Source organism: Saccopteryx leptura, chromosome 5 (assembly GCF_036850995.1).
Source record: "Saccopteryx leptura isolate mSacLep1 chromosome 5, mSacLep1_pri_phased_curated, whole genome shotgun sequence".
In the NCBI taxonomy this organism is placed as follows: Eukaryota; Metazoa; Chordata; class Mammalia; order Chiroptera; family Emballonuridae; genus Saccopteryx; species Saccopteryx leptura.
Window position 1 is genome coordinate 97092663 of NC_089507.1, and position 17472 is coordinate 97110134.

Here is a 17472-nt window from a genome sequence, read left to right on the forward strand (position 1 = left end):
TGGGCAGAATTTACAGACTACTCTGGCAGACGTTTCAGTAAGTGGTAAACTTCTCTCTGATAAATTCAGTTGCTTATGAAACATGAAATCTGAAAAGTCTTCTGAGACACTGGCTATTTTTATTAGTTCAGGAAAATATGTGCTGTGGAGAAGACAACTGAGATTCTGCCCTATTTATCACACTGATCTGTTATTTTTGTCACATGAACATAAGCCACAAGTCTTAACTCATAGTTGTAACATTCAATTCCTTTGGTCCATCTCTCAAATTTCATTTTCATTGCTATGACCTTGTCAAGGGCTGTAGAACTAATCAGAAGTTTAATCTTCAATGTAGACTAAGAATGTTCAATATTAAAAATCATATTTTTTAAATACTCCATTAACACGAATCAGACATTCTCGGTCCTATCCAGATTTCCTCAACTTGTTGAGATTTTTTTTCTTGCTGAAGGAAAATAGAAACTGAGCCTTGAGGGTGCAAGCTCAGGCAGACCGCCCCCTCAGCCCAGTAGATCAAGAGCCAAAATCAGTTTCCATTTCACTTGTTTTGCTAAAACGATGAGTATTCTTAAGCACAGATGTTTTATTACCATTCTCCCCATTTTCCTGTCTTTTTGAATACTCTGAGAAGGACCAAAGGCCAAACCTTCAGGACGGCTCTACTCAAACACGCCAATCTTGCCTAAGGATCTGGGGCACACAGCAGCTGTGGTGTGGACTTGAGTTCCTCCGGTTTAGCCCGTAGGGTTAGGCTGGTCTGTGCAGAACTGTTCAAGTAAAGAGTGGGGCATAAGTAGGCTTACAGTTGTGAGTACGTGAAATAGAGTTTATTCTTGTATTGTTATTTATTACTGTACTATTTTCCATACGAACAACTGTACTTTTGCCCCACCCTCCATATTGTTGGACTGAGTGAAGAGGTGTCATTTCCTTAATACTTGCTGAGTGTAGTTAAGTGCTTTTCATGAGTTATTTTCTTAGTTCTTACTACCAGCCCCACGGGGCACTATTATTACCCTGATTTTATAATTTAGAACGATTTTGTAATCTTGGGAATAAATCTTAGGCCTAACTCTTAGCCACACACTAAAAATGGCTCTTTTATCTTCCGATATTCTGTTTCAGAAAATCTGGTCTGAGACGTGAGCCCGCCCATTTCCGTGGCCCGGGCAGCCGGGCAGCGCCGCCAGGCTCGCTCTCTGCGCCGTGTCCCTGTTTCCTCGGCACAGCCGCCCAGCTCTGCAGAGCGCGGCTCCTGCTGCCTCCGCTGCGATGTTTTCCTGCAGGCCCTGGATGAGGCTCCACCCGCTCAGGGCGGTGCCGGGAGCCTTCTGTGGCGCTGCGTGTGCAAAGCCCGCAGTCGCAGTGGAGGCGTCACCTTCTGAAATCGCTCCTTCGTCGTGTTGGTAGGACTCGACTACTTTAAAGGCAGTGCGACTCCTGACTTTTACAGCTGACTGTGCTGGGCAGCCTGGGAGGGCCATTCCTATTTTATGGAGGGGACACTGGGATTCCACCACATGACATGGGCATGGGGGATTATGCTTCTGGTCCAGAGCTCGCTGACTTGCTCCGAAATGCGTTTCCTGATTGCGTGCCAACCTGGCGGGTGTGAGAACACAGGGACCCCTGAGTCCAGCACCCTGCGCAGGGCAGCTGGGCCCTGTGCCAACCCCCTTCCTCCAGCCTCACACCCATCTGGCCCTCCGTGGGAAAGGCTACTGCTGACCGGTGAGTTGCTGTCCTGTTGGACGCACACACAATTATTAGTTTTTATTTCCACTGGCACTGTGGACACCGCAGCTGAAGCGACACCAGGAGGGACTGAGGGGCTGTGTGCCTCCTACTGTACATTCTCTGAAACGCGGCCCTTCCTACATTCACAGATGCGCTCTGACCTACCTTCTTTTTTTAAGTTTTGGACTGCTGTAATTTTGCTCACTATGTCTCAAATATCCATCTGCCAAAATGGATGAAATCTGCCTGACTTGGCCCTGGCCAGGTAGCTTAGTTGATTAGAGCATTGTCCTGATACACCAAGGTTGTGGGTTTGATCCCCAGTCAAGGCACACATAAGAATCAACCAATGAATACATAAATGAGTGGAACAACAAATTGATGTTTCTCTCTCTCTGTCTCTCTCAAATAAGACCACATCTGCCCAGTTTGGCCCCTTTGGGGCCTGCTGGGAGGAGTGTGTGTCTTTGAGGCTGAGTTCTCTTACCGCTGAGGAGGGGCCGGTTGTGCCGGTAGGAGGAGGGCAGCTGGCCGATGTCCTCGGTCCTGTGGCTCATTACCCGGCAGAGGTGGCCAGTGTGGTGCAGGCTGCCCACGATGATGCTGTGCAGGTACACGGGCTCGATGAAGTGGCAGAGGAGGGCGCCCTGCAGTCCCAGCACGTTCCACCTGGGGGAGACGGAGGGGTCAGTGTGTTTGCTCACCTTCGTGAGGACAGGAGGGGGCAGCCTTGCAGGTGCCCCCCAAGGTAAGCTCCAGGTGGGCCTGCTGTGCTAGCTACCTGTGCCTTTCTTCTGTCCGCTCTGCTCCTGAGGAGTCCCTGTCCCCACCATGCAGACTGACGAGAGCCATCAGCTTTAGCCTCATGATAATGATCTGAGCTTCCTAACTGCTGGGGACAAGGTCTGCCAGTGGCTCTGCATTTTAATAAACATGGCCTTCTTTTCTGGAAATGGATTATTAGCTGCACTGGAAGCTACATATTCTCTCAGGGACTTAAAATTAGATTAAAGAGATAAAAGACACTCAGTGCCCGAAATTAATCTGCATTTTTCTTTATATTAGCTGGGAAATATCAGAAATGCATTTTGTTTATTTCAGTTTAGAGAAAATGCTCTCTTCCCTCCCTGTGTCCTCAGCAGTCAGCGTGACCCATAGCATTGGAATTAAATGATGTTATTAAGCGACCTTCTTTTGCTCTGGAGTGGTTTTAGATGCCAGATCAGGGATAAAGGGTGAGCCATTTTCCTCTGAAATAAGTAAGCTCTGGCTGGGTGTCTTTGCTTCTTTAAGCAAAGATGACAGGGACATTTTAAGAGATTTCCCCCCTAAATTTCAGAATTACAAGGTTACATGTATCGGATACTTAAGGCACCATTCTGTGGTTTCCACTCTAAATAACATGTTTAAAATCCAACCACCTTCAGCAACGAGCATTATGCAGCTAATTTCTTACATCATTGTTCTCTTCATTAATTAACATTTCTCCCCGATAGAGCGGTTATTGTGGTGCTTCCGTGCCGCACGTTTCTTTTCATGATTAATAAGGAGTCATTACATTTTCTCTTTCCCGAAGCAGTCAATTAACACAGAACCCTTTCCATTAATTACCGAGTGTTCAAACCAGCAGGCCCTACCTGGAGAGCAATCTGCTCTGAGAACCTGCGACACCAATTGCTTTAAAAAGTTCTCTTTAAATTTTATTCCAAAAACACAAGCAATTTAGCGGGCGACATTAATCTGCCTGGGAAGCATCGCGGTGAATGAGGAGCATCTTTCAATCTCATGCAAGAAAAGGCAGCCATCTGGCCGGTGAGGACGGCGCACCCCCTCTCCCCGCGAACGCAGGTCGTTAAAGTAATGTGTTCATCTACATAAAACTCAAATGGAATATAAAAGGTAATATTTATATACAAACACTTCAGTCCTACAATTTAAACAGTCGTTGGTTTTATGAAACATTTACTTTATCAGATTTGCATAGCTTCACTTAAACAAAATAATGGTGGCCGTTTCTTAAGTCCGGTAGTTTTTCACAGAAAAGCGCGAAAAGGGCTTGTCCTCTGCACATTTGTAATTTTGCCAAGGGGCAAATGTCAGAAAGTTTTGGAGGAGCAGACATTTCTGAAAGCAACATAAGCACTTATCATAGACTTCGGGGATCCTTCACTGACAGCGGCGTTTGTGCGTGGACCTTGACCTGCACCAGGACAGCACAGTCTGACGCAGCAGCCTGGGCGCTCGGAGGGGAACTCAACAGTCCCCACAAGGAGTTTGTGGTGTCCGAGCTTTTCTGGAAAGTACGACACCCGTGTGTCTGAGTGGTAATTTGGAATTTGGCTCCTTCCCTTAAATCAGAAACCAGTATTTCTGAGCAGTACTAAGGACAGACCAAAAAGTGAGGAAAAATTTGACAAGGTCACCTTTTTGGCATTTTGCATACCTCCTTTTTAGATGTGAAGAGTGTGGGAAGGTATGCCAACAACAAAAAGAACAAGTTGCATAGTAAGTCTGTTTCACTATAAAAGTTCTTGCTATTTCTTTTTTAAGGGTACACTTTATTTTTGACTGAATACAGGCTTTCCTGTATGTGAATGTGCTGATGAAAGCAGACTCCCTTGCAGCGAAGGCCCTGTATGTGGGAGGTTTGTAGTTATGACGATTTATAGCAAAAGACTCTGGGGTGCAGACCTGAGTGGATGTCTTATTGCTTCTCAGATAGTGAAGTTTTAACACTTCTAATCAATTAAAAGCAGGGAAATGGATATTTTCCCCATTGATAAGGGAGCACTTTCTTGAAATAAGCTATGTCTTGAACAATAAAAATGAGTATTCCTACAAGAGATATCACTGTACTTTAGACTCTCTTGTATGGGCTTTGAACAAAACTTCTGGAACATATTTGGGTGGTTCTGATTCTATAGGATTGTCGAAAGACAAATAACTTTTATATCTGTTTCCTGCTAATAACCTTTACAATAAAGAGAAATCAACTTTCTCCTTGCCTGGCTATAGGAGTTTAAAGTTACTCAGCTAACATGATCAATAAAACCAAATATCTTTTTGAATATAAACTGGAGAATTTTTAGCATTCAGGATTGAATGGAAAAATTCCTCTCATTTTGTTCAAACAGCCAATATTACTGCAATGTTGACATAGAAAACATATCCCATGTCTCATTTTCAATATAGATAATTCCTAAATAAATATATTTTTGTCTGTTTGTTAATCACTGAAATACTGAAGATACATGGGGGAGAGATCTTGGAGAAAAGGCTGCCTTTCTTAAGCCAAGAGAAGAAATCCCTTGCTCAGTTCAAACCTGGGCTCCAGGGTCAGGGGAAGCACTCTCAGGGAGGGCCTTCTTTAGAAGATCACTACCCATTTGCGCCTGGGATCTAGGGAACAGTGGAAGCACTCTCAGGGAGGGTCCTTCTTTAGAAGATCACTACCTGTTTGCACCTGGGATCCAGGGTCAGGGGAAGCATTCTCAGGGAGGGTCCTTCTTTAGAAGATCACTACCCATTTGCGCCTGGGATCTAGGGAACATTAGTTACTGGTGCATGTTTTGAGTGGTTGCTGCTTCTCTGCCTATTGTTTTTGCCACTTGACATGGTCCAGAAAGGAAGTGTAACTCTCCAAAGTTATAGTGAAGTCTGGTGCATCATTCAAATACCAGCAGAAATATATATTTAGCCTGACCAGGCAGTGGCACAATGGATAGAGGATAGACCTGGGACTTTGAGGACCCAGGTTTGAAACCCTGAGCTTGCCAGCTTGAGTGTGGGCTCATTAGCTTGAGTGCAGAGTTGCCGGCTTGAGCAAGGGTTCACTGGCTCAGCTGGACGCCCCCCCCCCCCCCCCCCCCCCCGCTCAAGGCACATATGAGAAGCAATCAATGACCAACAAAATTGTTTTAACAACAAGTTGGTGCTTCTCATCTATCTCCTTTCCTGTCTGTCTGTCCCTGTTTGTCCTCCTGCCCCCCCCTCTCTCACACACACACACATGCAATATATATATATTTAACCTGGACAAGAACAGACACATAGATCAGTGGAACAGAATGGAAGCCTCAGAAATAAACTCTAATAAACATGATAAGGACCACATGTTCAACAAGACTCAGGCATTGCCCCAAAGCAGTGGTTTCCAAATTTGATACACACTGGGCTCGTCTGCTCCCCCGAGACTCTGATAGTGTTGGTTCAGGGTGCACCATGGGCCAATGTTATCAGTGCCCCCAGTGGTTCTAATGGGAGCCAGGGCTGAGAGTTGCAGGAAAGCACACAGAAGATTTTGGAGTCAAAAAATGAGGTGAAGCCAGGTCCCAGTAGAAGTCAGCGGTGCTGCTCTTGACCGCTTCCTGCTCCTATAGGTCTATGGCAGGTCCTCCACCTCAGGGGGGACTGGCAGGTGACTCTGAAGATCTCTGGACTGGTCATGTGGTCATAACAGGAGTAGAACTTCTCCATTTATCAATAGTCCTTATCAAATGATGTACCTCATTGTGAAGAGGGACAACACTCTCCCCCTCACATCCTCTCCTACTCCCAGTCTCACAGTTTCTCCTCACTTCTTTGACCAAGACAGCTGATAATGTTAAGTCAAAGGCGTTTCTGCACAATTGGCCCATTCTGTTTCCAGTCTTCTGATATCTTTCCTTGGGCCTTTCTAAGAAAAAGAGAAGACCGGTAACCCTTTTACTCTATATCACTGCTAGAAATTCGTGCCATGCATACATGCTCAATAAAAGGCCAGGATATATATTTATATAAATGCAAGCAGAATCATGAGAGGATTGCTTGTCTGCAAAGCAAACAAAACAAAACAAAACAAAAAACTGGAAATAATCGAATTGCCTCTTAGTAGGGATTGGTTAATTCACAGAAAGAATATAGATACATCTGTCTGCAGCCTGACTCATGCCTGGCACTAGGGTCATGGGTCACCATGTTGCCAGGTGCCCCTACTTCCCCTGCCTGACCTCCTAGCTGCACCTTCTCTCTCGGCTGGACTGCTCTTCTCTTCTGCCATCCTGCTGGCGCTTCTCTCTCCACTCCCATGAGTCGGACAAGTTAGAGTATTGCCGTTGCCACAGAAACCATGTGTGCATTACTTGGCCCTCACTCATGCTGTCACCTCTACTATCACCTCCTCTTGGATTCTAGCCAGCGTGCTATGCAGGATCCCCAGTACTGCACGAAGGGAACCCAGGCTCCCGGTCAACCCCCATGCCAGCCACCTTCAAAGTGAGTCCTCTAGCCCTAGGGAGCAGCCATGGGGTGCTAAGACACTCTGCGCACTGTGAAGGTTTGCAGCAAAACTAATGAGCTTTTTTAGGCCACTGAGCTTTGAGGTGGTTTCTTCCACATGGTAAATAACTGGTGTAGAGCCTGTTACGTTTTCTGAGCTGATCTATGGCTACCAGGAACTCCTCAAGAATTTCATATATGTCATGGCAGTAAAAGCCACCTGAACAATAGTCTTTGGGGTGAATGTTGGTATCGACAGAAGAAGTGGGGGGATGGGGACCAGGAAACATGGGTTATTCTGAAGGTGGACGGTTGGGGTTAGGACGATGCTATGCCACTTTAAGTTATTTTTGCCTAAAAGAGATTACTTCTATTTTACACACTGTTTCATTTCTCTTCTCTAAATCCTACCTGAAAAATGTTCCCTTTCTCTCTTTTTAAAAAAATGTTTATTGTATTGATTTTAGAGAAAAGAGAGAGAAAGAGAGAGAGAGAGAGAGAGAGAGAGAGAGAGAAAGGAACATTGATCTGCTCCTGTATGTGCCCTGACCTGGGATTGAACTGGCAACCTCTGTGCTTCGGGACAGTGCTTTAACTAACTGAGCCAACTGACCAGGGCAAAATGTCCCCTCTTTTGACAGACTACTCTGGTTAAGTTTACACCCCACACACTGGTAAATGTGTATATTCTTGGAGGATCTAGATTGTTCTTAATTGTGTCTCGTATTCTCAGGGCCTGTCAGTTCCACCTCATCCTAGTCTCTCGCATGGGGTGCAGCTCTCTGGGGGGGGTGGGGTGGTAATGGTGGCGACCATGTGGGTAACAGGCAACCTTTCCTGTTGCTGAGTGTGTGGTGTGAGGAAGGGCCCTCCCGGGACCTGCACCACGTTCTCTAGCTGCTTCAGGGCCCTGGGCCCTCTTCCTCAGAGTTGCTGCATTGGCCTCTTGATTCCTGGGGGACAAACTATACTTATCCTAGGAGATGTCTTTTTATTCTTTTTATGAAGATGGAACTCATGACCAGAAGCTCTGACCTGTGTGTGTGCCACACAGGCTCCCGTTCATGGCTATTTCTCCTTCCCTGGGACCTCAGCATTGTGGTCCCCACCATGTCCAGCTGACATGGCATTTGCGAAGTGTCTGTGCATTCTCTTCCACTGTCATTTAGGTCACTGTTATTTCCCATTAACATTCATGTTGTCTTTCACCAGACTACCTAGATTTCTACTTCCATTTTGCAGAAACAGAGCCTTGATTGAATCCCACTGAGTGGTGAGTGGTAGGCTGTGGGCTGTTGCTTCAGACCTGGCTCCCTTTCACAGTGGTGTGGCCAGGTAACAGGTAACAGACACAGATCATTCTGAATTGTTGCTACTACTTTTATATTGGATCAATATTATTGAGTTTATCACTCACTGCTTTTTATCACTAGAGATATTATAAGATTTAACTTAAAAAATTTAAGATTATTACACAGTCTTTGATAGAGGAAGAGTAAAAGGCTGATTAAACAAGCTGTGAAAATTTGGAATTGGGTATTGGGAAGAACAGTTGTTTTTTAAGCACCTGCATTTTGTCATTGCAAAAATGAGCAACAATCTCATCTGATTTTAGGAGAGCTGGTAACACTAAAGATAAGGTGACTGCCAGTAAAGCAAGCGTCAGGGTGTCCCTGGTGGGCTGGTGGCAGAGAGGAGGAGACTCACCTTGAGAAGGACGGTGAGTAGCAGCCGGTGGCACCAGGAGAAACTCACTCTTCACAGCCTGAAATTCGAGTTCAGAAGCCAGACAGTGCTGTAGTCCCCAGAGAACAGCTGTAATTTTTACAGTTCCTTTTTATGGAGAAAGTTTTAATCTGCTCATTTAAAGACCCATTGCGATCAATAATCAAGCTCAGGTACTTAAAATTAGAAACCATGTCTAAAGGAACATTAGTTCCAGAAGGTTTAGATTTTTATATGCCACTCAATTCTTGATTCCTAGAGACAAAAGCCAGAAACACCTCCCTGGTTTCTCCCGTCCGTTAGAAGACTGGTGTTAGTGAGTGTGCAAGTTGGCCTCTCACAGCCAGAAAAACAGTGTCTGTGGAACGTGGCCATGACAGTGATGTTTGCTGTCATCTGTGTCCTTGTCACATGGACGCACAGGACTTGTTCAGTTGTACCCCTTTGAACTGAAGGACAGTGGGACTACTGTTACTACTGTTGGATGTGCCACCCAACCCAGCTTGTAGTTTTGAAAGTTGATTTTCATTGATGTAGTGACAGAACCCATTTCCCATAGTTTCATTCCATCTTCACCAGGTGATGTTAGTGGTGGCATTTTATGAATAGATTTTACTATGACTTTTTCTTGTTTCGGGTAGCCACTGCAAACAGGGCTACCTGAAACAATGGGCATTTATTTTCTCCTAGTTCTGGAAGCCATGAGTCTGAAATCAAGGTGTCAGCGGGCTTTGCTTCCTCTGGAAACTCTGGGGAGAATCAGTACCAGGCTTCTTTCTAATCTTCCAGTGACTGTGGCTGTTGAGTTCCTCAGCTTGTAGACACATTGCTCTAGTCTCTGCCTCCATCTCCACATGGCTTTCTCCCTGTGTATCTGTCCCCAAATGTCCTCTGCCTCTCTTATAAGGTACATGTAGTTGTGTTGAGAGCCCACCTGAATAACCTAGCACAAGCACCTGCTCCCACCATTCTTAATTTAGGAATTAAGGTTCACAGGTTCTGGGCGTGAGGACACAGACATAGCTTTTGGGGGTCACCATTCATCCAGCACTGTAGTCCATCAAGTGGTCTGCCCCATCTCCTGTTTATAAGAACCTACTGTTTCCCCTCTACCATAGGCTCTATACTCCACTGTGGGGAGTATGTCCCAAGTATATATGTGGAAATTTGAGAAAAAGCTTTTGTAAAACAAAATCATGGAAAAATTGCTTATAGGAGTAATCACTTGGGAACATCTTTGATATCTAGCCACAGGAAAATTTGATGATGGCATATGAGATACAATGTAACATACAATGTTATAGACAATGTGAAACTCAATATATTACATAATGTTCAGTGTTATAGACACATTAGACACAATGTTATGCATAATATTATAGGCAGAGTATGAGACACAATGTTACACACAATGTTATAGACACAATATGAGACAACATTGCACACAGTGTTATAGATACAATAGGAGACAATGTTATATACAATGTTATAGATAGAATATAAGACATAATGTATTACACAGTTTTATAGACACATTAGACACAATGTTATTATACATAATATTTAAACACAACATGAGACAATGTTATAGACACAATATGAGACACAATGTTATATGTATTAAGTGCTCATTATTTTAAAAGGAGCCAGGCTTGTAGTGTTAACAGTTTGTGAGCAAACTGCTATAAGCAGCAAAATCCTGACAATAGGAAAAAGTAAGTGTTTAGAAAAAAAGATTAATGCAAATATTGCAAAAGCTCACTGCTGTTTTTTGACTATTGGGATGTTGGCTAGTTTGTTACTTTCTACTTTTTCTTTTTCTAATTTTTTTATTGTGTTTATTTTCTAATAGGGAGACCTTCACATCTGTGATGCCACCTGCTTCGAGCTGGTTTTCCAGCAGTAATGAGTTGTTCTCCTAATACTGTACTATTTTCGTGGCTTCCCTTTCGTCTGGATCAGCTTTAGGGGCATATAAGGTTGCTTATGGCCATGGGGACTTTGTGGTCTTGTTTTGTGGTTGGTGCAAAGCCAGTTCTCCCAAAAGGATCATTCTCCCCACTTGGAGCATTTGAGCTGGCTTTTACCTTCAAGGTGGTATTTAGTTATAGGGGTTTAACTAAAATTTATTTTTGACTAAAATTCTAGAAAGGAGATGTTATTTCACTATCAAAAGATTCTCATGGCTTAGGATTTTCCTGTTAATTCCAATGACTGTTTAAAGGAAAATAAATAATATTTTGTTTTCTGCTGTGTTCAATATTGAAATAATTTTTAAAGAAAGAAAAGCCTCGTTGGCATATTCCAGTTCAAGATTCTGGGGTGTGGGGACAAAGAGTTCTGGCTGTGACTCCGGGTGTTATGTTCATGTCTAATTTGCCGTGTTAGGTGTTCAGGCCTGAGTGGCACCTCCAATCTCCTCCTTCATAGTGATGTCCCAGGCACTGCTTCCAAAGGAGCTGAGTATGACATCACTCAGGCAGCCTGGAGACCTGTCTGCTTTCTGACTGAGGCCTTCAAGAAAGCAATGTCATTAGCTGTGCCAACTAGTGAGAGCATTTGGCACATCACACATTTCCCTGAGCTTTAGTTCCTATGTCTTTGAAATGAGTCGAATAACAATGACATTTAACGTAACAGCAGTGGCCCTCTTCACCCTGGAGAGTCACTTTGAGTACTGGCCTTAGAGAAACTGAAAACATTGCAGAAAATTGGCATCTGCAGGTGCAGCCTCTGTCCGTGCTCAGGGTGTACTTGGTTGGGTACCTAGCGATTGCTCAGCCTGTGTGATTTCTTCTCACTCTCTGATGTAGCCAGGTACCACTCCTCTACCGTCCCAGAACACAAAAGCTCTACCCTCTTATTCTGTGAGCACTCGCAGCCCTAAAGATACAGGTATCTCCACAAAAGGGAGCCTCACAGTCCTCCCACCAGTTGCAGACCATTTATCTCCTGACTAGAGCACTGGGCCAGGCTTTCACATTTCCTCCTCTGCAGAACAGGATGTTTCATCCCTATCTTCTATTGGCCCATTCTGATTGGCATAGGTGATGGACAGGTGCAGCTGTACCTTCCAGAGAAGGTGCTCTGACCTTCACATTCAGTGGTGGGAAGCCTCCAGACACTCTTCAGGTTATAGGGCTGGACTTCATCCGTTGCTTCCAGGCTGGTCTCCTGAAACTGTGCCAACCATACCTGAAATGTCCTTTAGGTTTCAGGATGGTTATTTGCTTTTCATGTTTGTAGGCACCTGCCCAGGCTTCGCTGTGTATTCCAGGACCTTGAGGAGGGCCCAGGGGTGCATAAGACTCAGGCTGGCTCTCTCAGGGTGTCATCCATTAGGGGGATGAGATGTAACTCAGGTGGATAGCTATAGAAGACGAGATTCTTATCAGGTGGAAACATTCCTTTGGGGCCAGTGATGAGTAATCAGTGAGGTTCTTGGTGCAGAGGCAGGTGGGACCTTGAGAGGCTGCACAGATGGGGTCCTGCCTTTGTGAGTGGAGTGTTCACGTGTTGCTGAATCTTGATCCCTGAGTGGGGTGGCAGCAAGACAGCATTTCAAAGGGGATCAGGGAGAAAATATGTCCACTGACAGCTCAGGATTTTCCTGAGTGGGAGAAGAATTGCTTATGGACAAAGGGAGGTGTGCAAGAATGTCCCATTTGCTCACATGGGGTGACCCTCTCACTTATGATGGAGAGAAATTAGTTTATTAAAGATTCCCAGAGCCTGACCTGTGGTGGCACAGTGGATAAAGCATCGACCTGGAAAGCTGAGGTCGCTGGTTCAAAACCCTGGGCTTGCCTGGTCAAGGCACACACAGGAAGCAACTACTATGAGTTAATGCTTCCCACTTCCTACCACCCCTCTGCCATTGCCTTTCACTCTCTCAAATCAATCAATAAAAAATAACTTTAAAAGATTCCCAGAGAAATGTTAAGTAAAGATCTTGTGAAAAAGTACTGTGAACTGATGCTGAGGATTGACCTTCTTTTCAAGAGGGTTCTAATCTTGATAGAGAATGAGGACAGGGGTGAGCCCCATCAGTTAAGCCTGTCACCCTTTCCTGTCACACCTACTTTCCTGAGGACTTATGACTGTTGTTGTGGGTTATAGAGAGTTTCCGAATATCAATGCAGATAGGACCAAGGAAGAGATAGTTGGAAACATCAGATGATATGTAAGGAAATGAGAAAAATTATCCTATTGATGGAATTCTAAGAAGTTTCTTCACAATGTTTTATGGCTCATTTAAACCACTGTAAAAATTTCAGGGTTTCTATAACATGTTTTACTGAAAACCTGTCTTATACTGACATTGTAAAATGATACCAATTGTTATTCATGGAATTCTGTACTCAGAAGAATGCCTGTTGTGGTCTAATTTATATTATTACTTAGGAATTATTGATCCAAACAGTAAGACCTATGCATTATTTTTTATCTGTAGGTGGGAAAGAACAGAGCTGTGTTGGCTGTTAGGTCTTTTGATACAAGCAGCCCCAGTTCATTTTTCACTGAAGTCTATAAGGGTTTGCAAAGAGAATTATGAATCTGCATAGTGGATGCACTATCTCTACCTTAATTAAAAACATGGTTTTATTCATTTACTTTCATTTTAATACATCAATGTCACATGAAATAGGTGATGAAGGCAGTCAGCCTAACATTTGCTTCTTGGATGCCGAAATAAAATTGCATGTGTTAAGAAAGAAATTTCTAAATCACTAAATATATCTGGCTGTGGGATCCAGGCAGCATGTGGGGTAAGATCCTTGGATCTTTCCTGGGAAAGAAAATCAATAATTTTAGTTGGTTATAGATACATCCCTAATATTAATGGCAACACACATAACTTCTTAGCTCTGGCAAGGAAGAAGGGCAGACATTAGGGTGCTGACAGAAGACATTGTTTTCATCTATTCAAAGCCATCTACATGGGGCACTGGGAGGGTTACAGTTTCAGTTTCCAGGTGGGGCTCTGTCCTGCTATAGTATTCATATTTCACATTGTAGCCATTCTGACAAGAGGAGGTTTCATTCACCCAGCATTTATAATGCTGAGTGCTGACAATCTGTACAGCGTATGTGCAACGTGAGGGCTGCAGAGCAGTACAGTGTTTGATGCCTCAATCAGATGGTACAATTGAAAGTCAGAAACGGCCTCTGTCTTCCCCACTAGTCACCTGCAGTGACCAGGTCAAGTCTCGATTCGGTATACTCATTAATAGTTGAGTTGTGTTCTCGATGGCTAGTGTCATGTTGTCAACAGGAGAGCTGTGAGTGGTCAACCCCGGCCAGCTCCGGGCTTTATCTCCACCACTACAGAGGGCCGCCGACACAACCATGGGGGCGTATATGCCATTGTGGCCACAGGTCAGGGCAGCTTTCATCCACCTGTTCCCGTGTCTACTGACTGCTGTTCATCACCTTCTCTGTCAGCACTCTCTGTGCCTGTGTGTGCAAGGCACTGATGGGACGTGTGACAGAGAGATCGGAGGGCGGGAGACATTCTCAGGAGGACGAAGGGCTCAGACTCAGGTGGGAGAATAAACTGCTCAGTGCAGTTAGAATGCTGCGCTTCTGGTCTCAGTGATCCAGCCCTGGGGCCCATCCCTGGGCAAGGAACTGGAAGGAGCGACATATCCTAGGGCACTAGGAGGAACACGGTGACTCCCCTATTGGTCTCTGTGAGTGTGACTGCCCGGTGGTGCAGACTGAGGCCGGTGCTCACGGAGAGGCCAGGCGAACACGGGCGGTGCTCTCAGGAGTCCGGGTCGGAGAGCATGTCTGCAGCTGCGATTCTCAGGGCGTGTTGGGCTTCGGATTTACTTCTTCAGTTGAGAAAGATGAGCTGATGTGATGATGACCTAGTTTCAACTAGAAGATGCAGGAACGATAGAGAGGTGTATGATGGAGGAGGCCCCAGGAAGTGAGAGGCGTGACGGAGCCAGGGGACAAGGAGTGGATGGCAGACAGATGGGGGTTCTTGCGAAAGTGAGGGATAGTTGAGGCAGATTTTCACTGTGGCTGCTGTTTCCCTACAGAGGCAGGGCACGGACATTCATGCCTCTGGATGCCATTCCTGGGAAGTCGCGGTGGTTTTCTCAAGTCTGTGAGGTAAAGGGGTCTTGTCAGCTTGGTTCCACTGTCCTCCTATCTTCTGCCCTCACACACACCGAGTCTGGGCTCCTGATCCGTGAATTCGCTGCCTGGCAACAGAGAGGAGAGACGGCAGAGCCAGCCTCAAGCACGTTCTTTCCAGACTGTGCACACAAATTTAACAGGTGTGAGACCTCTCATGAGACTGACATTTGGTGGTCGGCTAGTAAGAGTTGGCTCTCAAAAAGAAGGAAATAAATAAATATATAAAGAAAAGCACTAATTTGTAGGTTTTGCCAATTTCTGTGGTGTGAACACCATCTCCATGGCCCATTTCAAGTGACTAGCGGGAAGTCATGGAGCGCAGGTCTGGGTGGAGGTGAGCAGCAGCACGCACTGCGCCTGCGGATGCACCGGCATTAATAACGCCATGGGCAAAAATAACTGTAAAATGTACAAAATACTTAGGAAAGTGGAGAATTTTGAATATTATTGTTTTTGCTTTAACATAACACATTTAGTTATAAGGTTATATTGTTTAATTTTTAACAATGGCTGTGTGTAACAATTGCCTTTCAAAACTGACTTAAGCCTGACCTGTGGTGGCGCAGTGGATAAAGCGTCGACCTGGAAATGCTGAGGTCGCCGGTTCGAAACCCTGGGCACATGTGGGAGTTGATGCTTCCAGCTCCTCCCCCTTCTCTCTCTCTGTCTCCCTCTCCTCTCTCTCTCTCCTCTCTAAAATAAATAAATAAAATTAAATTAAAAAAAAAACTGACTTAAAATAACCAGCTCTGGTGGGCTGAATTGGCTGTAGCATGCTCCATGCTGGGTACAGAGCATCCTAGTTATAGGGTTTGTTTTTTTTTTCTTGTTCTTTTTTTTTAAAAATAATTTTATTTTTTTAATAGGGCAACATCAATAAATCAGGATACATATATTCAAAGATAACATGTCCAGGTTATCTTGTCATTCAACTATGTTGCATACCCATCACCCAAAGTCAGATTGTCCTCTGTCACCTTCTATCTAGTTTTCTATGTGCCCCTCCCCCTCCCCCTTTCCCTCTCCCTCTCCCTCCTCCCCCCGTAACCACCACACTCTTATCAATGTCTCTTAGTCTCACTTTTATGTCCCACCTATGTATGGAATAATGCAGTTCCTGTTTTTTTCTGATTTACTTATTTCACTTCGTATAATGTTATCAAGATCCATCCATTTTGCTGTAAATGATCCGATGTCATCATTTCTTATGGCTGAGTAGTATTCCATAGTGTATATGTGCCACATCTTCTTTATCCAGTCATCTATTGACGGGCTTTTTGGTTGTTTCCATGTCCTGGCCACTGTGAACAATGCTACAATGAACATGGGGCTGCCTGTGTCTTTATGTCTAGTTATAGGTTTTATAGCCACGCGTGTCCTGCCACCATTTTATAGACTCTGGAAGGAGGGACCATGATTTCCAAATCTTTGGGTCCTCTGACCTCTGCTTGTTGAGCTGGTATATTTTGTCTGCATCTGTATACGAAGAGTCTTTTATTTGGAACATTACCTAAACTCTAGGTTCCATTTTTGTTTCTGCACAGGACAGAGAACAGATGAACAGACAGTATCAGATGGTCTCTTTGCAAAGCCTGTGCACAAATAATGCAAGTCACAGATGCTTATGGTCTGAATCATTAGCATAACATATGCTCCTGCTCAAAAGTGGCAACGGTGGCCCCCTTCTAAAATAGCTCGTGCCTCAGTGCTAATGTTCTCACTGCGTGTGTGGATGCACAGACACCACCACACCAAAGGTGAGGAGGTTGCCAGCTTCCCTGGCCTGGCACAAGCAGGACCACTTTGCCATTGGTGGCATTTTTTTCTTCATCCTCAGTGTCATCATTCTCCTTCCCCCTCCTCATCACTAACACGTGTCACTGAAGAGCCCACATGCACCTCACTGTGACACAAATGACCCCCGCAGACGCACGAGCAGACATGGCCAAGTCCAAGGCATTCTTGTAGTGTCAGCTGGTGGGGATGAGCCTGTGTGGGGACAGGTCCTGGGTGGGGTGTGGGGGTGGTGGGAGGCCGTCAGCGTGCGCAGGAGATGCGAGAGGAGGCAGAGGTGGTGGCGAGTGCAGGGAAGAGATGAGGTAGGGAAGAGACAGAGACAGACAGGGATAGATACGGATGAAAGAGACAGAGACAGACAGAAGCAGAGAGAGACTGAGTCAGAGAGTAGAGAGACAGAGAGACTGAGGCAGACAGAAATAGAGAGAGACAAGGAGATTGACAGAGATAGAGGGACAGAGAGATACAGAGGCAGAGAGAGACACACAGAGAGAAGGAAGAGCAGAGGAAGGGGAGGGACGAAGGCTGAGGGAGAAGACATGAAGATAAAGCCGTAGGAAAGGGGCAGGCTCTAGGACCCAGTGAGGGGGAGCAGGAATTTGCACCAGCTCCTCCTCCAGGGCTCCTCCCACCTTGCTGTGCCCCTGGGTGGTGTCCCACCAGATTTGGGGTCCAGAGCTAGGTGGGTGAGAGGCTCCCCACCGAGCTCGAATCCACCTGGCGCTTGTAGATGAATTCCTGGATCCATTCAGGGAGAGCTGTCCCCTAGCCGGCCCAGAACCAGGAGGTCACAAAGTCCCTACA

The 17472-nt window shown here is 45.2% G+C and overlaps 2 protein-coding genes across 3 annotated transcripts in view; both read right to left on the bottom strand.

Annotated features, from left to right (window-relative positions):
* LARP4B (La ribonucleoprotein 4B) overlaps window positions 1-15444 on the bottom strand; it is a 400705-nt gene extending 385261 nt beyond the window's left edge. Inside the window, exon 1 of the mRNA XM_066385230.1 lies at window positions 15424-15444. The gene's annotated coding sequence lies outside the window, so the exon portion shown is untranslated. The remainder of the gene's footprint in view (window positions 1-15423) is intronic.
* ADARB2 (adenosine deaminase RNA specific B2 (inactive)) overlaps window positions 1-17472 on the bottom strand; it is a 472028-nt gene that overhangs the window by 15221 nt on the left and 439335 nt on the right. For both annotated transcript variants that reach the window (XM_066385234.1, XM_066385233.1), the window contains one exon: window positions 2228-2409. In XM_066385234.1, the coding sequence (XP_066241331.1) occupies window positions 2228-2409 (182 nt within the window). The remainder of the gene's footprint in view (window positions 1-2227; window positions 2410-17472) is intronic.